This window comes from Diceros bicornis, chromosome 26, assembly GCF_020826845.1.
Source record: "Diceros bicornis minor isolate mBicDic1 chromosome 26, mDicBic1.mat.cur, whole genome shotgun sequence".
Classification (NCBI taxonomy): domain Eukaryota; kingdom Metazoa; phylum Chordata; class Mammalia; order Perissodactyla; family Rhinocerotidae; genus Diceros; species Diceros bicornis.
In genome coordinates this window covers 7,719,761-7,735,823 of record NC_080765.1, presented here as the reverse complement: position 1 = coordinate 7,735,823, position 16,063 = coordinate 7,719,761, and the positions used below count along the sequence as shown (strand labels likewise).

General features: G+C 42.1%; 1 protein-coding gene and 1 non-coding gene across 13 annotated transcripts in view; both read left to right on the top strand.

Moving 5' to 3' along the window:
- The first annotated feature begins 640 nt into the window (after positions 1 to 640).
- TRRAP (transformation/transcription domain associated protein) overlaps positions 641 to 16,063 on the top strand; it is a 118,730-nt gene continuing 103,307 nt past the window's right edge. For 10 of the 12 annotated variants that reach the window (XM_058569264.1, XM_058569271.1, XM_058569270.1 and 7 more), the window contains exons 1-8: positions 641 to 720; positions 2,920 to 3,080; positions 3,537 to 3,586; positions 8,653 to 8,763; positions 10,080 to 10,184; positions 11,095 to 11,178; positions 13,092 to 13,148; positions 14,862 to 14,987. In XM_058569264.1, coding sequence (XP_058425247.1) covers positions 2,981 to 3,080; positions 3,537 to 3,586; positions 8,653 to 8,763; positions 10,080 to 10,184; positions 11,095 to 11,178; positions 13,092 to 13,148; positions 14,862 to 14,987 — 633 coding nt within the window. In that variant the 5' untranslated portion in view covers positions 641 to 720; positions 2,920 to 2,980. Of the gene's footprint in view, positions 721 to 1,123; positions 1,197 to 1,367; positions 1,436 to 2,919; positions 3,081 to 3,536; positions 3,587 to 8,652; positions 8,764 to 10,079; positions 10,185 to 11,094; positions 11,179 to 13,091; positions 13,149 to 14,861; positions 14,988 to 16,063 lie in introns of those variants that run through there. The other 2 variants (XM_058569262.1, XM_058569261.1) reach the window with 2 other exon arrangements.
- Positions 3,207 to 3,454, top strand: LOC131423005 (small nucleolar RNA ZL1). The gene has a single exon (XR_009224179.1). It is a non-coding gene; the product is annotated as a small nucleolar RNA ZL1 (small nucleolar RNA).

Below are 16,063 nucleotides of genomic sequence, written 5' to 3'. Positions count from 1 at the left end.
CCTTCTCCGTCTCATCATTGCTCTGGCCTAGCCCGAGGCATCTGCCCGCCAGGTAGGAGCAGACAGGGAAAGCGGTCTTCTGCCATCTAGCCTCCAAGTGAAGCAGCCGCAGAGCTAATGACTGTGTTCTGCCCGCCACGTCCAGGCAGAGGAGCTTGCAGGGTCTTGGTCTATCTTCAGCCTTCGCCTTCCCAAAGACCTTCCTTGCCTCCTCCCCCTTCCCAGGCTAAGAACCCCAGGAAGGGAGCGGGGGAGAAAGCCCCGCCAAGCCTGCCACGTTCAGTTCAGGAGTGGACTCTACCCGGGCCCGACCACCGCCAACTAGGGAAGCCCCTCTGGTGCCCACCGCCCCGCAGCTGCCCCCAAGCTTCCCTCTCGCACCCTCCCGGGACCTGGCTCCTGCGAGGAGATTTAGGGCGGAAAAAAGCCAATCAATGACACTTAGCACCTGTTTGCCCCTCCTTGCCTGCCAGCGGCCCCGCCCAGGCAGGCGGAGGTTTAAAGGGCCGGGGTGGCCCCCCCCACCGCGGGCGGCAGACGCCCCTCCCCGCTCCCGCCGCCCGCCCAGGCCGCACCCACTTGGGGGCGGCGCGCCGGGGCCTAGTTCTCGGGCGGCAGGCGCGGCCGCTTTAAGCGGGGGCGGGCCTGCGCGCGGTGGCGGCCCGGGCTTCGCAAGGGGTCGCGGGCCGGGGCTGCAGGAGGCCGGCTGCCGAAGTCGGGGTAAGCGCGGGCAGGCGCGGGTGGGCGGCGGAACGGCCCTGGGAGGCGCGCGCGGCGGCCCCGACGGATGCAAGGGGGCCCGGTCGTGTGGCCGCCTCTGCGGCGCGGCGGCTCCGCCGATCGACGGAGGTCCGAGTGCCCGGACCCCTCCAGCCGGCCACTGGGGCCCAGCCCGGGCGGCGGGGGCTGGCGGCGGCCCGCAAACCTCCGCCGCTGCCTGGCCGGGGAGCTACGGGACGCGGAGGGGAAGCGGCGCGGGAATTGGCCCTCGGCGCTCACCGTAGCCCGGCCTGGGAGGCGGGCGCTGGGTGTCCGGGGAAGGTGACAAAAGGAGGAAAGCGCAGGGCCGTTTGAAAGCGGGGAGATAGGGCGTGCGCTTGGGGCCGCGTCCCCCCGGAGGCGCCCCCCGGCCAGCCCAGCACCTCCTGGCCTCCGCGCAGGCACCTGGCTCACCTGGCCTGGCGCGGAGAGCGACGGTACGGCGACGACAGCGCCCCCTCTGGCCCGGCGGCGCCGCCTCAGACCCGGCGCGGCGGGGCGGGGCGGGACGGCCGGGGCGTTGGGGCCGTTTGCCTCTGCGCCGACGCGGCCCGCCTCCGGCCTTCCCACCTGGGCCGGGACGCGGGGGCTCGACGGAGGCCAAGCGGCCTCAGGGGTCTTCGAGACAGACGGGCGGGATGGGACGTTTTCCCTGTTCTGGGCCCCCTAAGGCCCGGTGGGAAGCGGAGCCTGGCCTCTTGGGGCCCCGGGAAATGGGAGAGTTGACGACTTCGGTGAAAAAGGGAGTCACCGAGACTTTAAAAACTTTGGGCCTGACCAGAAGTTTCTTAGCAGGGAGAGGTCGTGACCCTGACTCTTGGGTCCCCGGGAATGGGGATGGGGATGCGGGGCCTTCGGTGTTTGGCGGAGGGAGTGTGGCCTGAAAGAGGAAGCGCTAGTTAGGTCATCCATCAGGGCTGACAGGTCCCTCCCTTTGGTCTTGTTAGTGACTTTTGCTCTGAGCCAGAGGAGTGGGACTTCCGGTGGGCTGTGCTGGAACAGCTGTGGACGTCTTCTCTGCATCGAAGTGCTTTTGGTGTCGCCTAGAGAGTGGCCAGAAGGGGCTTTGTGGTGTCAGGGTATCCCCATCACTTGGGGCAGAAGTGTGAGCTGCAAGGGGGTGCAGCCGGTAGGGAGGGCTTTTGAAAGGCCTGCAGAAGTGTTATTGGTATGTCTGTTACAGAAAGAAGAAAATGAAGTCATGAAACTGCCTCCTAATGTAGAGTGAAATTAGGCAGTTATCTTTACAAGGAAGATGGGTAAAAGCAATTTCCCCAGGTTCTCCAGAGCTTTTGTGAGGGCTCTTAAAATAGAAACCAAGTCTCCCTCTGTGTCAGCCTGGAGAGGCAGTTTTTAAAGTGTGGTCAGCAGCAGCCTAAAGCATTTATTGATTCATTCGAGGAGCATTTTTTGAGTGCCTCCTGTGTACCAGCTGCAAACGAAATTTACAGAGTCCGGGGCCCCTCACTCAACCACAGTCTTTGGGTGGTGTTGGGGAGTCCAGCTTTGGCTCCTGGTGACCTTAATGCACACTTAAGTTTGAGAACCAGTTACCTAAGGTAGAAGTTGCCAGATCCAGTCTGCTGCCTGTTTTTATACAGCCCCTGAACTAAGAATGGTTTTTACGTTTTTAAATGGTTGTGAAAAAGTCAAAAGAAGAATAATGTTTCACAAATATTTGAGAATTATATGAAATTCAAATTTCAGTGTTAAAGTTTTATGGATCACAGCCATGCTTGTTCGTTTACGTGTTGTCTGTGGCTGTTTTTTGGCTACAGCAGAGCTGAGCCATTGTGACAGAGACCACAAAGCCTAAAATATGTACTATCTGGCTCTTACAGAGAGTTTGCCAACCCCTGGCCTAGGGAAAGAAGGACATAAAGTGGGAAAGAAGGACATAAAGTGGGAAAGAAGGACATAAAGTGGGAAAGAAGGACATAAAGTAGGAAAGAAGAGCATCTGGGTGTAAAATTCATGTTTAGAAATTAACAGACAAAATGGACTTAAGTAAATTTTATTTTCAAAAAAGCAGAGGGAATAGTGTTGTATTCTGGATTAAAGCAAAAGTATTTAGATTGGTAGAGGCATTTAGGTAAGATTTTCAGAGATTGTGAGCCTGTGCCTTTAATAAGTTGGCTAACCGTATGCTTCTTTTCATAGCCTCAGTGAACTCATGGACCTGATACTTTTCTCTTGAGAAACAAACTAGCTCAAAAGAAAGATGGCATTTGTTGCAGCACAAGGGGCCACGGTGGTTGACCAAACCACTTTGATGAAAAAATACCTTCAGTTTGTGGCAGCTCTCACGGATGTGAATACGCGTGAGTTGATCCTTTGTCGTTCAGAAATGCGTTAATGTGACTCGTTCATCTCTGTTCAAATGATGTGCACATTGAGATAAATAGTAACATTAACTTTTATCCTAATTTCCCCTTTCTGTGCCTTGTGGAGAAGCAAAGTGATGAGCATTACTGGCTGGAACCCCAAAGAGGCACGTGTGTGTGTGTGCGCGCATGTCTGTGTGTGTCTGTGTCTGTGTGTGTCTGTGTCTGTGTGTCTGTCTGTCTGTCTGTCTTCTTGTCTGTGCGTGTGCATGTATGTCTGGGAGTATGAGTGTGTGTGACTGGTGGTAGGGAACTAGTTATGTGCCTTCTGTTGGACCATGACAGTCAAACTGATAAGATCTGATTGCTTCTCTTAAATTATTAAATCCAGTAATTTTAGGAATGTCCTTAACATAATTCCAGTTACCTAATGATTTGTTTTGCCATTTACAGCTGATGAAACAAAGTTAAAAATGATGCAAGAAGTTAGTGAAAATTTTGAGGTATGAGCTTTATATTTTATATTTTTCATTTTGGGGTTAAAATTCTTCTGTGCTTTCCTATTGCTTCTCTGTCAGTCTTTTTACTGGTAACTCAACAGTCGTTTTTTTTGTTAATATAATTTATTGTGTTGTATTGAAATTGAAACTTGAAAATTTGTACACAGTGTTGTCCAACTTTTTCACTCTAGTTATAGTGCCCCAAACGATGTTGAGGAGTGTTGCTTTTATTTTGGTTAACATTTTTTTATTTTTAAATATGGTAACTCTTTTGGGCATATACTCAGGATTCACTCAGACTTCTGCTGTGCATCTGTTATGTTCATGTAATAGATGGCATGTTACTGTGGAATGAGAGCAAGATGTCAATTTGGGCTCTATTGCTTATGACTTCTGTGACCTTGACCAAGCTGTTTATCTCCTCTGGGCCTTACATTCTACAATTTCATACTGTCCCATAGGTCCCTCAGACTCTGTTCATTTTTCTTCAGTCTTTTTTCTCTTTATTCTTTGATCTGCCTTCAGGATCACTGACTTTTTCTGTCGTCTCCAGTCTGCTGGAATGTTACTTTTAAATTTCAGTTTATTTCCATTTTTTGTATTTTTAAATTTCAGTTATTGTACTTTCACTTGTAGAATTTCCATTTGGTTCTTTTTAGATTTCACTTCTCTACAGAGATGCCCTATCTTCATTTATTAAGACCGTATTTTTCTTTTATTCTTTGAACATGTTTATAATGACTGCTTTAAAGTCTTTATCTGCTAAATACAACATTTGGGCTCTATAATGGTTGATTTCTGTTGACTCTTGGTCACATTATCCTGCTTCTTTGAATGTCTAGTAGTGTTTGATTGTATACTGAACGTTGTTTGTGAAATGTAGGGATGCTAGATTTCTGCTACCTTCCTCTGAAAGAGTGTTGATATTTTTATTGTAGTTGGCAGTTGCTAGCTGGTCTATTGAACTTGGGTAGACTTGGTTTTATGCTGTGGTAGGGAGGATATGTGGGAAGCCCAAGGTGTTTCCCAAGTCCCTCTAACTTGGTGGAATTCAGTCTCCAAACCCTGTCTTCCTGTGGATCTCATCAGAAGTTGATTTTAGGCTTTGTTGGGACAGGTCTAAAATAGGTCTTTCTCTAGGAAACAGTGCTTCCTCAGCTGGATGTCTGGGGTGTTATCAAGTTGTTAAGAAGGTCTTTGCACTGTGGTTAGGCTGGAACCCCAACATCCTCTAACATTGCTAGACCTCTGATATCTCTGTTTGTCTCTCAGTCCCAAAGCCGCCACTCTCTATAAGCCTCGGGTAGTCTTAGGCTTCCTTACCTGTATGTGCAGAGTGCCCCCAAGGACACAAGGGAGAACATCCCCATCCCCATTCTGTAGTTCTTTTTTCTCTCGGGCTCTGCCCTGCAGATTCCAGCCACTTCAGCTGCCCTGAACTCTGGTGTTTGCTCCTCAGCTCAGCAGGACCACTATGCTCTCCTTGGGCCCCAGCCTGCAGGGCCCCGGTTGGGAAATCATACCCAGGCAGAGGGCCAGGGTGATCGTGGGGCTTAGCTTGTGAATTCTCCTTTTCTTAGTGATTGTGATCATGCACTGCCTCTTGTTCAGCACCTGAAAACTGTTCTCTCATGTTTTGTCTAACTTTATGGCTAGTCTGGTGCCCGTTAGTGTCACGGGGAGAAGAGAAAGTCACATTTTTTTTTTTTTTCTTTGCTGAGGAATATTGCCCTGAGCTAACATCTCTGCCAGTCTTCCTCCATTTTTTTAGTACATGGACTGCCAGCACAGCATGGGCGCTAGCAGAGTGGTGTCGGTCTGCACCCAAGAACAAAACCCGGGCCGCCAGAGCGGAGCACGCTGAGCTTAACCACTTGGCCACCTGGGCTGGCCCTCACATTCCTTATTTTTAATGTGAGGATGATAAAACCTTTCTCACAGAGTTAATATGATTAAGAAGAATAGAGAAAATGTTTCTTAGCCTCTGGCTTAGTTATTTGGATTAGTAAACATTAAATAAATGCTACTGGGATTGAATCAGATAGCCTAGTGTCTGTAGTAATGGATAGTATTTTCATTTGGTGAGGTTTTTTTTGTTTTGTTTTAAATAGACGTTTTCAAGGATTTGTTGCCTTGGATTGAGCTGGAAAAAAATCCTGAGATATTTAGAGATTGAGCTAAAGAGCTTTCTCTTCTGCCCAAGCTGCTAACACAAGCTGTTAAAAAAAAAAAAAAAAAGAGGTGGGAGGTAGAACAGGATAGGCCTGCATTCTGCATTTTATGGGAAGAACTGATAGGAGAGAACCATAGCCCTCGCAGGCTTATTTGAGAAGCTGAAATCATAGAGCTGCCTGTGAACCTGCAGGAAGAAGCACATTGCCAGACGTCGAGAGTGGGCATGGGGCTGTCTGGATTAAGTGTCGGACCCCTGCCTCCCCTGTTTAGTGTCTGGCAGTTAGCAAGTTAGTGCCTGGCTTTGGTCTCAGGTGCATTGATTAAATTAGCAGAGTTAAAAGTAAAGCAGTATACTTGGGGCTTTTCCAAATAGTGACTTTTGAAATCTATATGATGTAGACATTTACCTTAAATGGAATTCAGGTGACTAAGTCCTTCAAAGAATTAAATACTAGAATGACCATCAGTAGTTAATTCTAAATTTCTACCACTACCACCCCAGAAAAAAATACTTAAATGAAGTGAGTGAAATTAAAAAAGAAAAATTCCCAGTGATTTCAGGTGTTTTAGAAATTCATTTCACTAACTGCTTAGGAATAAGATTCTAGGCTAAGTAAATATCATATGGACCATCTTTCAGGACAGAAAATAAAGAAAGCTTCGAGTTAGAAATAACATGAAAAATTCTTATGGATCAAAAAGCTGGAGACTGAGTTGAAATACTGGGAGAATAACCAGGCAGCTTGTTGAATGAATCTTTTTTATGAGAGAAATTTGAAGCTCAGATGTTTTGAAGGCAATGAAATCAGTGTTTGGTGTGGGCTTATGTGCAGATGAGCTTGATTTCTTAATAACCTTGATAATGTTCCAGCATGAATCTTAACCCTCTTTTCCTTGAATCATTGAATGTGGGTGTTATGTAAAAAATCTTAAGCTTTGGGGATGAAAGGTGATGAACAAAGTTCTTGTCCCCAATGAACTCACAGTCTGCTTGGGGAGAGGCTGTCGAGGTACTGCACAGCTTCCGAGGGTGCCTCCCCAACAGTATTGTACAAGTGGAGCCCTTAGAATTGTGCACCAGGTTGGCTCTGGGAGACTGATGCTTAGCTGCATATTCCAAGAATTGCAGAACTTACTTTCTTTGCCCCTGTGACACCACAGGCTTTTCTGGTTTTTGCCTGTTTATCTATTTCTTCCTTTATAGACTCCTCTTCTAAGATTACCTTATATAATAGACAACCCCAAATCTTTATTTTCAGCCCAGATCAGTGTTTGGAGCTCCAGACACATCTGATTGCCCAGATGCCTCATCTCACCAGCTTGTCAGACTCATGATAGTGCAAGTTTAACTCCTTTCTCTTAGACTCCCATCCGTACCTTTTGTTTTTTTTATTTAGTTTTTTTCGCTGAGGAATATTTGCCCTGAGCTAACATCTGTGCCACTCTTCCTCTATTTTGTATGTGGATCACTGCCACAGCACAGCTGACGAATGGTGTAGGTCCATGCCCGGGATCAAAACCAACAAACCTAGGCTGCCAAAGTGGAGTGTGCCAAAGTTTACCAATATGCCATGGGGCCAGCCGCACATCCCTGCTTTTTATACTCCTGGTTTCTCATAATCTTGTGCCTTTGCATATGCTTTTGTTAGAACCTTCTTCTTCTCCACTTTTTCGCATGGTTAACTCCTACTAGCCTTTAGGTTTTCATAGAAACGTCTCTTCTTCAGGTAGGTGGTCTCTGCCATTGGTTCCATCCAGTAAATTATACCCAGTTGTTAGATGTTCCCTTAGTTGCCAGTGCTTTCTCCATCATGATTCTGTGTCGTTAATTCTTTTCTTGATGTCTGTCTTCCCCACCACTCTACTGCCTCCCCCATGGATTGTATCAGCTTTCTTCATTTTATCCCTGTTGAGCACACGATAGGAGCTCAGTAAATACCTGTTGAATGACGTGTTAAAAGGGGAAAAGGACTTGGCTGTTAGATACCCTTAATTTGAATACACTTTCAAAACTTACTGACTCTCACATTCAGCAAGTTTTTTAACCTCTCTGAGCCTCTTTATCTGTGCAGTGGAGATAATACTTACCTTAGGGTGGAGAGGATCAAATGAGAAAGAATAAAAGGCACAGAGCACAGTGTTTAGCACATAGGTGCTCTAATAATAATATCAGATAACATTTATTGAGCATTTACCATAGACTGTGTTGTAAGCTTTGTGTATATTGACTCATGTAATCTTTACATGGTTACATAAGGCAGGAAATAGTGTTATTCTTTCTTAACAGATGGGGACACTGAGGCACAGACAGGTTAAGTAACTGTCTAGGGTTACACTTTTTAAGTGGGATCCAGAAACTGCACTAGTAGCCACTTTACTGTCTCCAAGCTGTAGTTTCATTTCCTGTTCTCCTTTTTAAAATCAGTGCTGGGATAAGTAATGGATTAGATTAGATCATAATCTAAATCATATAGATCTAATTAATACATTAATTTTTGGATTGGAAAAAGGTGTCAGTTTGTTTATGCTCTTCACTTTCCAAATGAAAAAAACTTGAGATATAGAAGCTAAATGACTTTTCAGTGGTCTCATACTCAGGAGTGTGGCAAAGCAGCCTAGAACGGGCTCCAAGTTCAACATTTTCTGCAACATTAGTATTTCTAGTTTTAACTGTAAATTTTAGCATTTATTTCTCTTGAACTGGATTTCAGAAGCAACAATCATCCTAATTTATTTAAAACTACATTATCACTAAAACATCTAAAAGTATTAAAAATTACTGTTGGCTCTGCTAAAATGTTTTATATTCTTTTTAGGTTATTATAATATGTGAATTTGAAATGAAAATATGTACACAAACTTAATGCTGTTTTCTTTTATTTTTGCATAATTAGAATGTAACGTCATCTCCTCAATACTCTACATTCCTGGAACATATCATCCCTCGATTTCTTACATTTCTTCAAGATGGAGAAGTTCAGTTTCTTCAGGAGAAACCAGCACAGGTAATCTAGTAAAAAATATCAGTGAGGAAAAAAATGTGAGGCCGGCCCGGTGGTGCAAGCGGTTAAGTGTGTGCGCTCCACTGCGGTGGCCTGGGGTTCGCTGGTTCGGATCCCGGTTGTGCACCAAAGCACCACTTGTCAGGCCATGCTGTGGCGGTGTCCCATATAAAGTGGAGGAAGATGGGCACGGATGTTGGCCCAGGGCCAGTCTTCCTCAGCAGGAAAAAAAAAAAAAAGGATTGGCAGATGTTAGCACAGGGCTGATCTCCTCACCAAAAAAAAAAGAAAAAAAATGTTATGCTCTAGGATTACAAGCATTTAGGAATTAAAACAACTCAAAAACCTTACAGTTGCACCTAAAAGTGAAAGAGGTTTTGTCACATAAGGATAAGTTTGTCTAATGCCATTGCCTCCTCAGTTAAATGTCTTGGTTTTATTTTGTTTAGGCCATCTCTTTTACAATTTAAATTATTCACATTTGCTGACTGGTGACATGTGTGTACACTATTTATTATAGAGGAATTTACTTATATGTAAAAGGAGGAACAATGGTTTAAGGACCCTCCCCACACCTAGTGCCCACCTCTACTCTTATCAATTTCAATTCTCGTTAACTCATGGCCAATTTTCTTTTATCTATACACCCACCCACTCTGCATCCCCTCCTCACCTTGCACCTTGATCATTTTAAAACAGTCCCATTGTATCATTTTTTTCTATAAGTATTTCAGCATGTATCTCTTAAAAATAACTTCTAAAAAGTTACCATAATACCAGTGAAAGCTTATTGCTAAATAAAGCATTTTTATGTTGTACCAGTTCAAGGTCTTACGTATTTGACCTGCATTTTAGTTGTCAGCTCTGTAGACAGAATCATGCAAGCTTAGTGCAGCTGATGATGTAATTAGTCCTTGGGCCCGCGGTATTTGGAGAGGGCGTTCCAGGAGCTAAACTGAGATTATGAAGGGCAGTCTCAGACGAAGTTCAGTTTGTGTTTTGCTCTTCGTCTTAAATCCACTTCATATGCACATGGTAGTGTCTTGCTGGAAATACTGATAAGGTGTGAAAGAGGGAAAATTTGGCTTACTTGATCTGGTACACAATTGTAGAAATATTGAAAGTAATGGTTTGCAGTATATTTTTTGGATTACATTTAAATAATTTACAGGACTGTTTTTGAAATTGGATCTGTCTTGTAGTGTGGTGGTTACCAGTGCAGGAGACAGACAGCTGTGTGACACTTGTAGAATGGGAGAGAATTACTTTGGAACTCTTAGAAGGATTTTATATTTACATTTTTTATTTTTCTTCACCAGCAACTGCGGAAGCTAGTTCTTGAAATAATTCATAGAATACCAACCAATGAACATCTTCGTCCTCATACAAAAAATGTTTTGTCTGTGATGTTTCGCTTTTTGGAGGTAACCTTTGAAAATTCTTGTTATTTAGCCATATTCACAACTTTCAATGACTTTCTTATTGTAAAATCCAGTATTATACAGTTGTTTCCTTTTCACTAAAGTTCTGATTCACATGAGTAAAAATTTCTTAATGTCTGTTTTCCCCCATTTTGCCAACCAAATTAAAGATTATTAATTGAAGATAATTTTTTTGAGTCACTGGGGAGTTGAGTAGACATAGTGGAAATCTTGGGAAGTGAGTTTGGTGATGGTCGACAGACTCAGAGTACGGGATTCTTTGGTTTCAGGCTTTCTAGTTTTGTGTGTGTCAAGCATTGTAGATGCTCATAAAGAGTTTCTTATTCTTGGGGTGAATCTATCTGGTACTTGTTAAGTACCCCTTGGAAAGATGAGGTTTGGAGGGGGATAGAGTTGGATTCAGATCCTGGCTCTGCCATTTACTAGCTGTGTTACGTTAGCCATGTTGCTTACCTTCTTTGAGCATTAACGCCTCCTGGGTAAAGTGTGAATGGCACCCCCTTAGAGTGTTTGGAGAGTGTTTAGCACAGGGTCTTGTACGTGGTGGGTGCTCAGTATTCTTTTGGCAATATTTTCAAACAATGGTCAGTTGGTCCATTAAGACCTTAGTTTGTGGTGTGGCTTGTCATAAATATCAGTTAACTCATCCGTCAGAGCTTTACTCTCTAGAACTTACTGGTGAGATGCCCTCTGACGGTCCACCAGAAACCATGAAAGCTTTCTGTCTGGGACGGCTGTGTCCTGTGGATTTATGAGTGTTCAACAAATCAAATCTAAGTTGGTTGATGGAGGATGGATATACAGAAAAATGCTTAGAAAAGAATCTTTAATCTTTAGATTAAAATAAGTCCTCAGAAGTATAACCTTTTTTTAAATTTGTTTTTTTTTAAAGACGGAAAATGAAGAAAATGTTCTTATTTGTTTAAGAATAATTATTGAGCTACACAAACAGTTCAGGCCACCCATCACACAAGAAGTAAGTGTTTATCCTGATAGTGTTTATGAAGTGTGCCAACAAATTTCTTCTGCTGTGAAAATTTTTTACTCTCTTTTAGAGCTGACAGAACATGTGCTACTTTCAAGCATAGAAAAAATATGGCCTAAGTTGGGAAAAATTCCTTATGGATTTAACAGTTACATTTTTTATTTTAAAGGTGTATATGAATATTTTACTGAATTTGTTCGGTAGTTAAAATGTGTTAACTGATCAACTGGCAGGGCTCTCTGGATGGTTCCGGTATTTAATGTCTGATGTGCCAGAGATTTCGATTATTTTATGTTATACAAGAGTTAAGACGTCGGTTCTGAAGTCGGAGCTGGGTTTGAATCTCAGCTCTGCAATTCAGTAGCTGTGACATTGGGAAACTTCTAAGTGTTTGGAGCCTTTTCCGTTAAATGGGGACAGTCATAGTACATCTTCTGAGATTGCTTGGAGAATTAAATGTAAAGGTTAAAGCTCTTAGCATAGCAGTTGGCAACTACAGAATAAGCATTAAATATTCTGTGCTAGCCATAATTAGGATAATATCTTGTCTGATGATAGCCTTAGTAAATGCCTGTTGTAGGTTATTTGGAAATTAAAAGCATAACAATGAAATAGAATTCATTCCATCTTAAAACAATATTTAATGTCTTGGTGATTTCCTTTCCTTTTTCCCACCTTGTGTATATTTTCTACATAATTGGAATGATACTCTATGTGACATTTTGTGTCCTGATTGTTTCCCTTCACATTATGTGCAAGCATTTTCTCAATCATAAAAAATTCTTTTTGAAGTTAATTTTTTGAAAAATTTTATTGAGGTCATAATACTTTATAACATTGTGAAATTTCAATTCTATGTTATTATTTGTCAGTCACTGTATAAATGTGCCCCTTCACCCCTTATGCCCACCCCCAACCCCTTTTGCCTCTGGTAACCACTAAACTGTTCTCTTTGTCCATGTGTTACTTTGTCTTCCACATATGAGTGAAATCGTATGGTGTTTGTCTTTCTCTGTCTGGCTTATTTTGCTTAACATAGTACCCTCAAGGTCCATCCATGTTGTTGTGAATGGCATGATTTTGTCTTTTTTATGGCCGAGTAGTATTCCATTGTATATATATATATATATATATATATATATACATGTTATGAAGTTAAGTTTTAGTGGGTACATAATATTCTTTCATTTGGGTGCCCTTATTTTTGCATGTTTAAGGTGTTTCAAATTTTTATTTTATGGCTGTTACTGAATATCTGTTTACAGTTCAAATTTTTTCATACAGTGGGTTTGTAGAAATAGAATTATCAGGTCAGAGGTGTTTTAATGTTTCTGATATGTATTGTTAAATTGCTTTCCAGAAAGATTTCAGCAGTTTATGCTTCCCTTAGTTTATGAGTCCTCCTCTCGTTGCATTCTCTCCAGCAGGGTGTAGTACTACTTTTGGAAAGGCAAAAGTGGCATTTACTGGGGCTGGCCCTGTGGCCTAGTGGTTAAGTTCAGCATGCTCCACTTTGGTGGCCTGGGTTCGGTTCCCAGGCACCGACTACACCACTGGTTGGTGGCCATGCTGTGATGGTGACCCACATACAAGTAGAGGAAGATTGGCAACAGATGTTAGCTCAGGGCAAATCTTCCTCAGCAAAAAAAAAAAAAAAAAAAAAAGACATTTATTTAAATTTTCATTCCCTTGTTCTTCCTGAATTAAAACTGTTTTCTGTTTTCAGTCTTTTGTATTTCTTTTTTTTTTGTCTGTTAACATTTGTTGCCTGTTTATTTTTTGTCTGACGTTTTTCTTACCTGCTTTATGAGTTCTTGTATAGTAAGACTATTAACATTTTTCTTATTTATTGTAAGGATTTTCTGTTTATCAATGTCTTCCTTACACTGTCTTTTTCTTCTTAGATTCATCATTTTTTGGATTTTGTGAAACAGATTTACAAGGAGCTTCCAAAAGTAGTGGTATGTCTTCAATATTATTTGAATTTATTATCTGTATTTGTTTATTACTTCCCCATTCTGAAGGAAATTTGGAACACTTGGGTTGAAGGAATAATTGGGGGGATGTTTTAGAATGGGGACTATTTAGTGATGATCAGAGTGCAGGTTGATATATCAGCCATTTAAAAAAGGAATTCTCTTGCTTTCACTGTTTAGATTAAATAATTTGTTTTTAACATAAAAGCAATATATTCTTATTGTAGAAATTTTGCAAAAACGGAAAATAAATTATAGTTCTCTCCCTTGTAAGAACCATTGACGTTGAGGTTTTGTTTTGCGTTTCACTTTGTGCTTTTTAAAGATGTTTGTGCTCACAGTCTTGAAGCCTATCGGGGAGGTGGTGTATATTTCAGTATTTTTCTGTGTCATTAAAATTCTTTCCTATAGTGAAAGAACTCTTTCCGAGCAGTGCCACCAATATTAAAGTGTGTGGAGTGGGAGAGGAGCGTCTCCTCCCATCTTATTCTCACTCGTTAGAAGGAATTGCTGTGACCAGTTTAGAACATCTTCCCAGACTTCTCCTGAGTCATAACTCATAGTGACCCCATAATTGTCTTATCATATGCATGTGCCTTGACCATCTCCCTGCTGCTTGTTTTCCTGACTTTCAGTTCTTTACTGTCACAAATAATGCTATGGTAAAAATCATTGCACATAAATTTGTTTATGTGTCAGAGTTTTTATTTTAAAGTATTTTTAAGCTTAAAAATTTTTTTAAATTAACATATGGTAAAACTGACTCTTTTTGGTATTTTAAGGATTTTAATCTGCTAATAATGTATAAAACTGAAAATTAACTGTATTCCAAGTTATCAAGTCATCATCCACCATTTCAGTCAGAGCCTTAGAGCTGCTTTTCGTAAGAAGCTGTCTTGTTTAACGTGAAGCCCAAATTCCATTGAGAACTAAGGATGACAACAAGGTCCTGGCTTTTAAGAATGTCTTCTGTGCTTTGCTTCTGTTCACATCTTTGATCTCTATTTAGGAGACTGTTTGGAAAGTTGATTCAGTAGGGGCTAGCTCCTAGTTTTTTGTCAGAGGGATGAGGTACATTCTTCCCTGCCTCACGGAGGCATGGTAATGTCATGTGATATGCATTTCATCTTTATCAGCCAGGAAGGAGCAGGAAATACTTTGGAAAAGTTTTTGTTTTCTGTTGTCATAGGTGGAGAATGTTGCCTCTGTCCTGTTATCTTTTTTTTTTTTTTTTTTGGAAGAAGATCAGCCCGGAGCTAACATCCATGCCAAACCTCCTCTTTCTGCTGAGGAAGACTGGCCCTGAGCTAACATCTATTGCCAATCCTCTTTTTTTTTCCCTTTTTCTCCCCAAAGCCCCAGTAGATAGTTGTCTGTCATAGTTGCACATCCTTCTAGTTGCTGTATGTGGGACGCGGCCTCAGCATGGCCGGACAAGCGGTGCGTTGGTGCGCGCCCGGGATCCGAACCCGGGCCGCCAGTAGCAGAGCGCGCGCACTTAACCGCTACGCCACGGGGCCGGCCCCCTGTCCTGTTATCTTTATGGTCCTGAATAAAGAGGACCCCAAGTACTGTGGGATTGGTGCCATGTACACATGGAGAACATTTGGTTTCTTCCACCACATGTCAGGTGTATTTTATTAAGGAATATTGCGTTGTTGGACTTTAGAAACAGTGGTTTCTGTTCTTTTTATACAGAACCGCTACTTTGAGAACCCTCAAGTGATCCCCGAGAACACGGTCCCTCCCCCAGAAATGGTTGGTATGATCACGACAATTGCTGTGAAGGTGAATCCTGAGCGTGAGGACAGTGAGACGAGAACAGTAAGTTTTTTCATTGTTTTGTTTTTGTGTGTCCTACACATGGTATAGGAAAAAATGAGATACTGACTTTTTAGACCACTTAAGTTTTTTCTTTTTTTCTTAAACACTTGGAGGCATTTAAGATTAACAAATGTGTATATGCATGAGAGAGCATCACTGGTTCTGCTGTACAGCCTTGAAGTGGTGAAAGTGAACTATTTCTCAACATTGCTGCAAAGATAGAAAGATAAAATTGTAGTGGAAATCCAGAATCACATGTTGGAAAGAGCAGCTGACCAGACTGGGGTCCTCTCTTCCGTCCTTAGTGTTGACGTTAATGAAGTCGCTTTAAACGACAGAAAAATTTGTTGTTCAGTGTCTGTGAGAGCGTGGGCTCTGGGGACAGAAGCTCTGGAATGATGTTCTAGCCCCACCACTTGGGTTTTCTGACTGTAGGAAAGTTCATAAACCTTTGTTCTGGCCTTAACATTTCATTATCTGAAAAACCTGTCTCATGGAATTTTGTGAAGGTAATGCTGGTGTTGTCTGCAGGTAATGTATTTTATTTGTAATATCTGCCACATAGGTAACATTTACTGAGCGTTGTCTATGACTGTATTTTTATGATTGAATTAAGAATATCATCTATATTTGTTTCACTGAGATGGTTTGCAGAACGTTTCCATTTGTGCTGGGATAAACAAGAAATTACATTTTGAATAAAGCTTTCATTCCTTTGCTCTTCCTGAATTAGAATTTGTTTTCTGTTTATCAGTCTTTGTGTGTCTTTTCTTGCTTGTCTGTCCCTGTTCATTGCCCATTTGTAGTTTGAGTCTGACATTTTCCTTACCTGTTTTATTATATTAAGACTATTAAATTTTATTATATTAAGACTATTAAATTTTTTCTTATATTTATTGTAAGCGTTTTTCCTGTTTGTAAGTATCTTTGAATAAAACTGGGTAAATTTGTACTTTTTGCTGTTCTTTTACATAAGTAAAATAATAGATACTAATTTACAAATTTTCTCAGGTGATTTGAATATCTCAGTTTTGACCAGTTTTCCTGAAGTTTTTTACTACAGGTGATTCCATTGG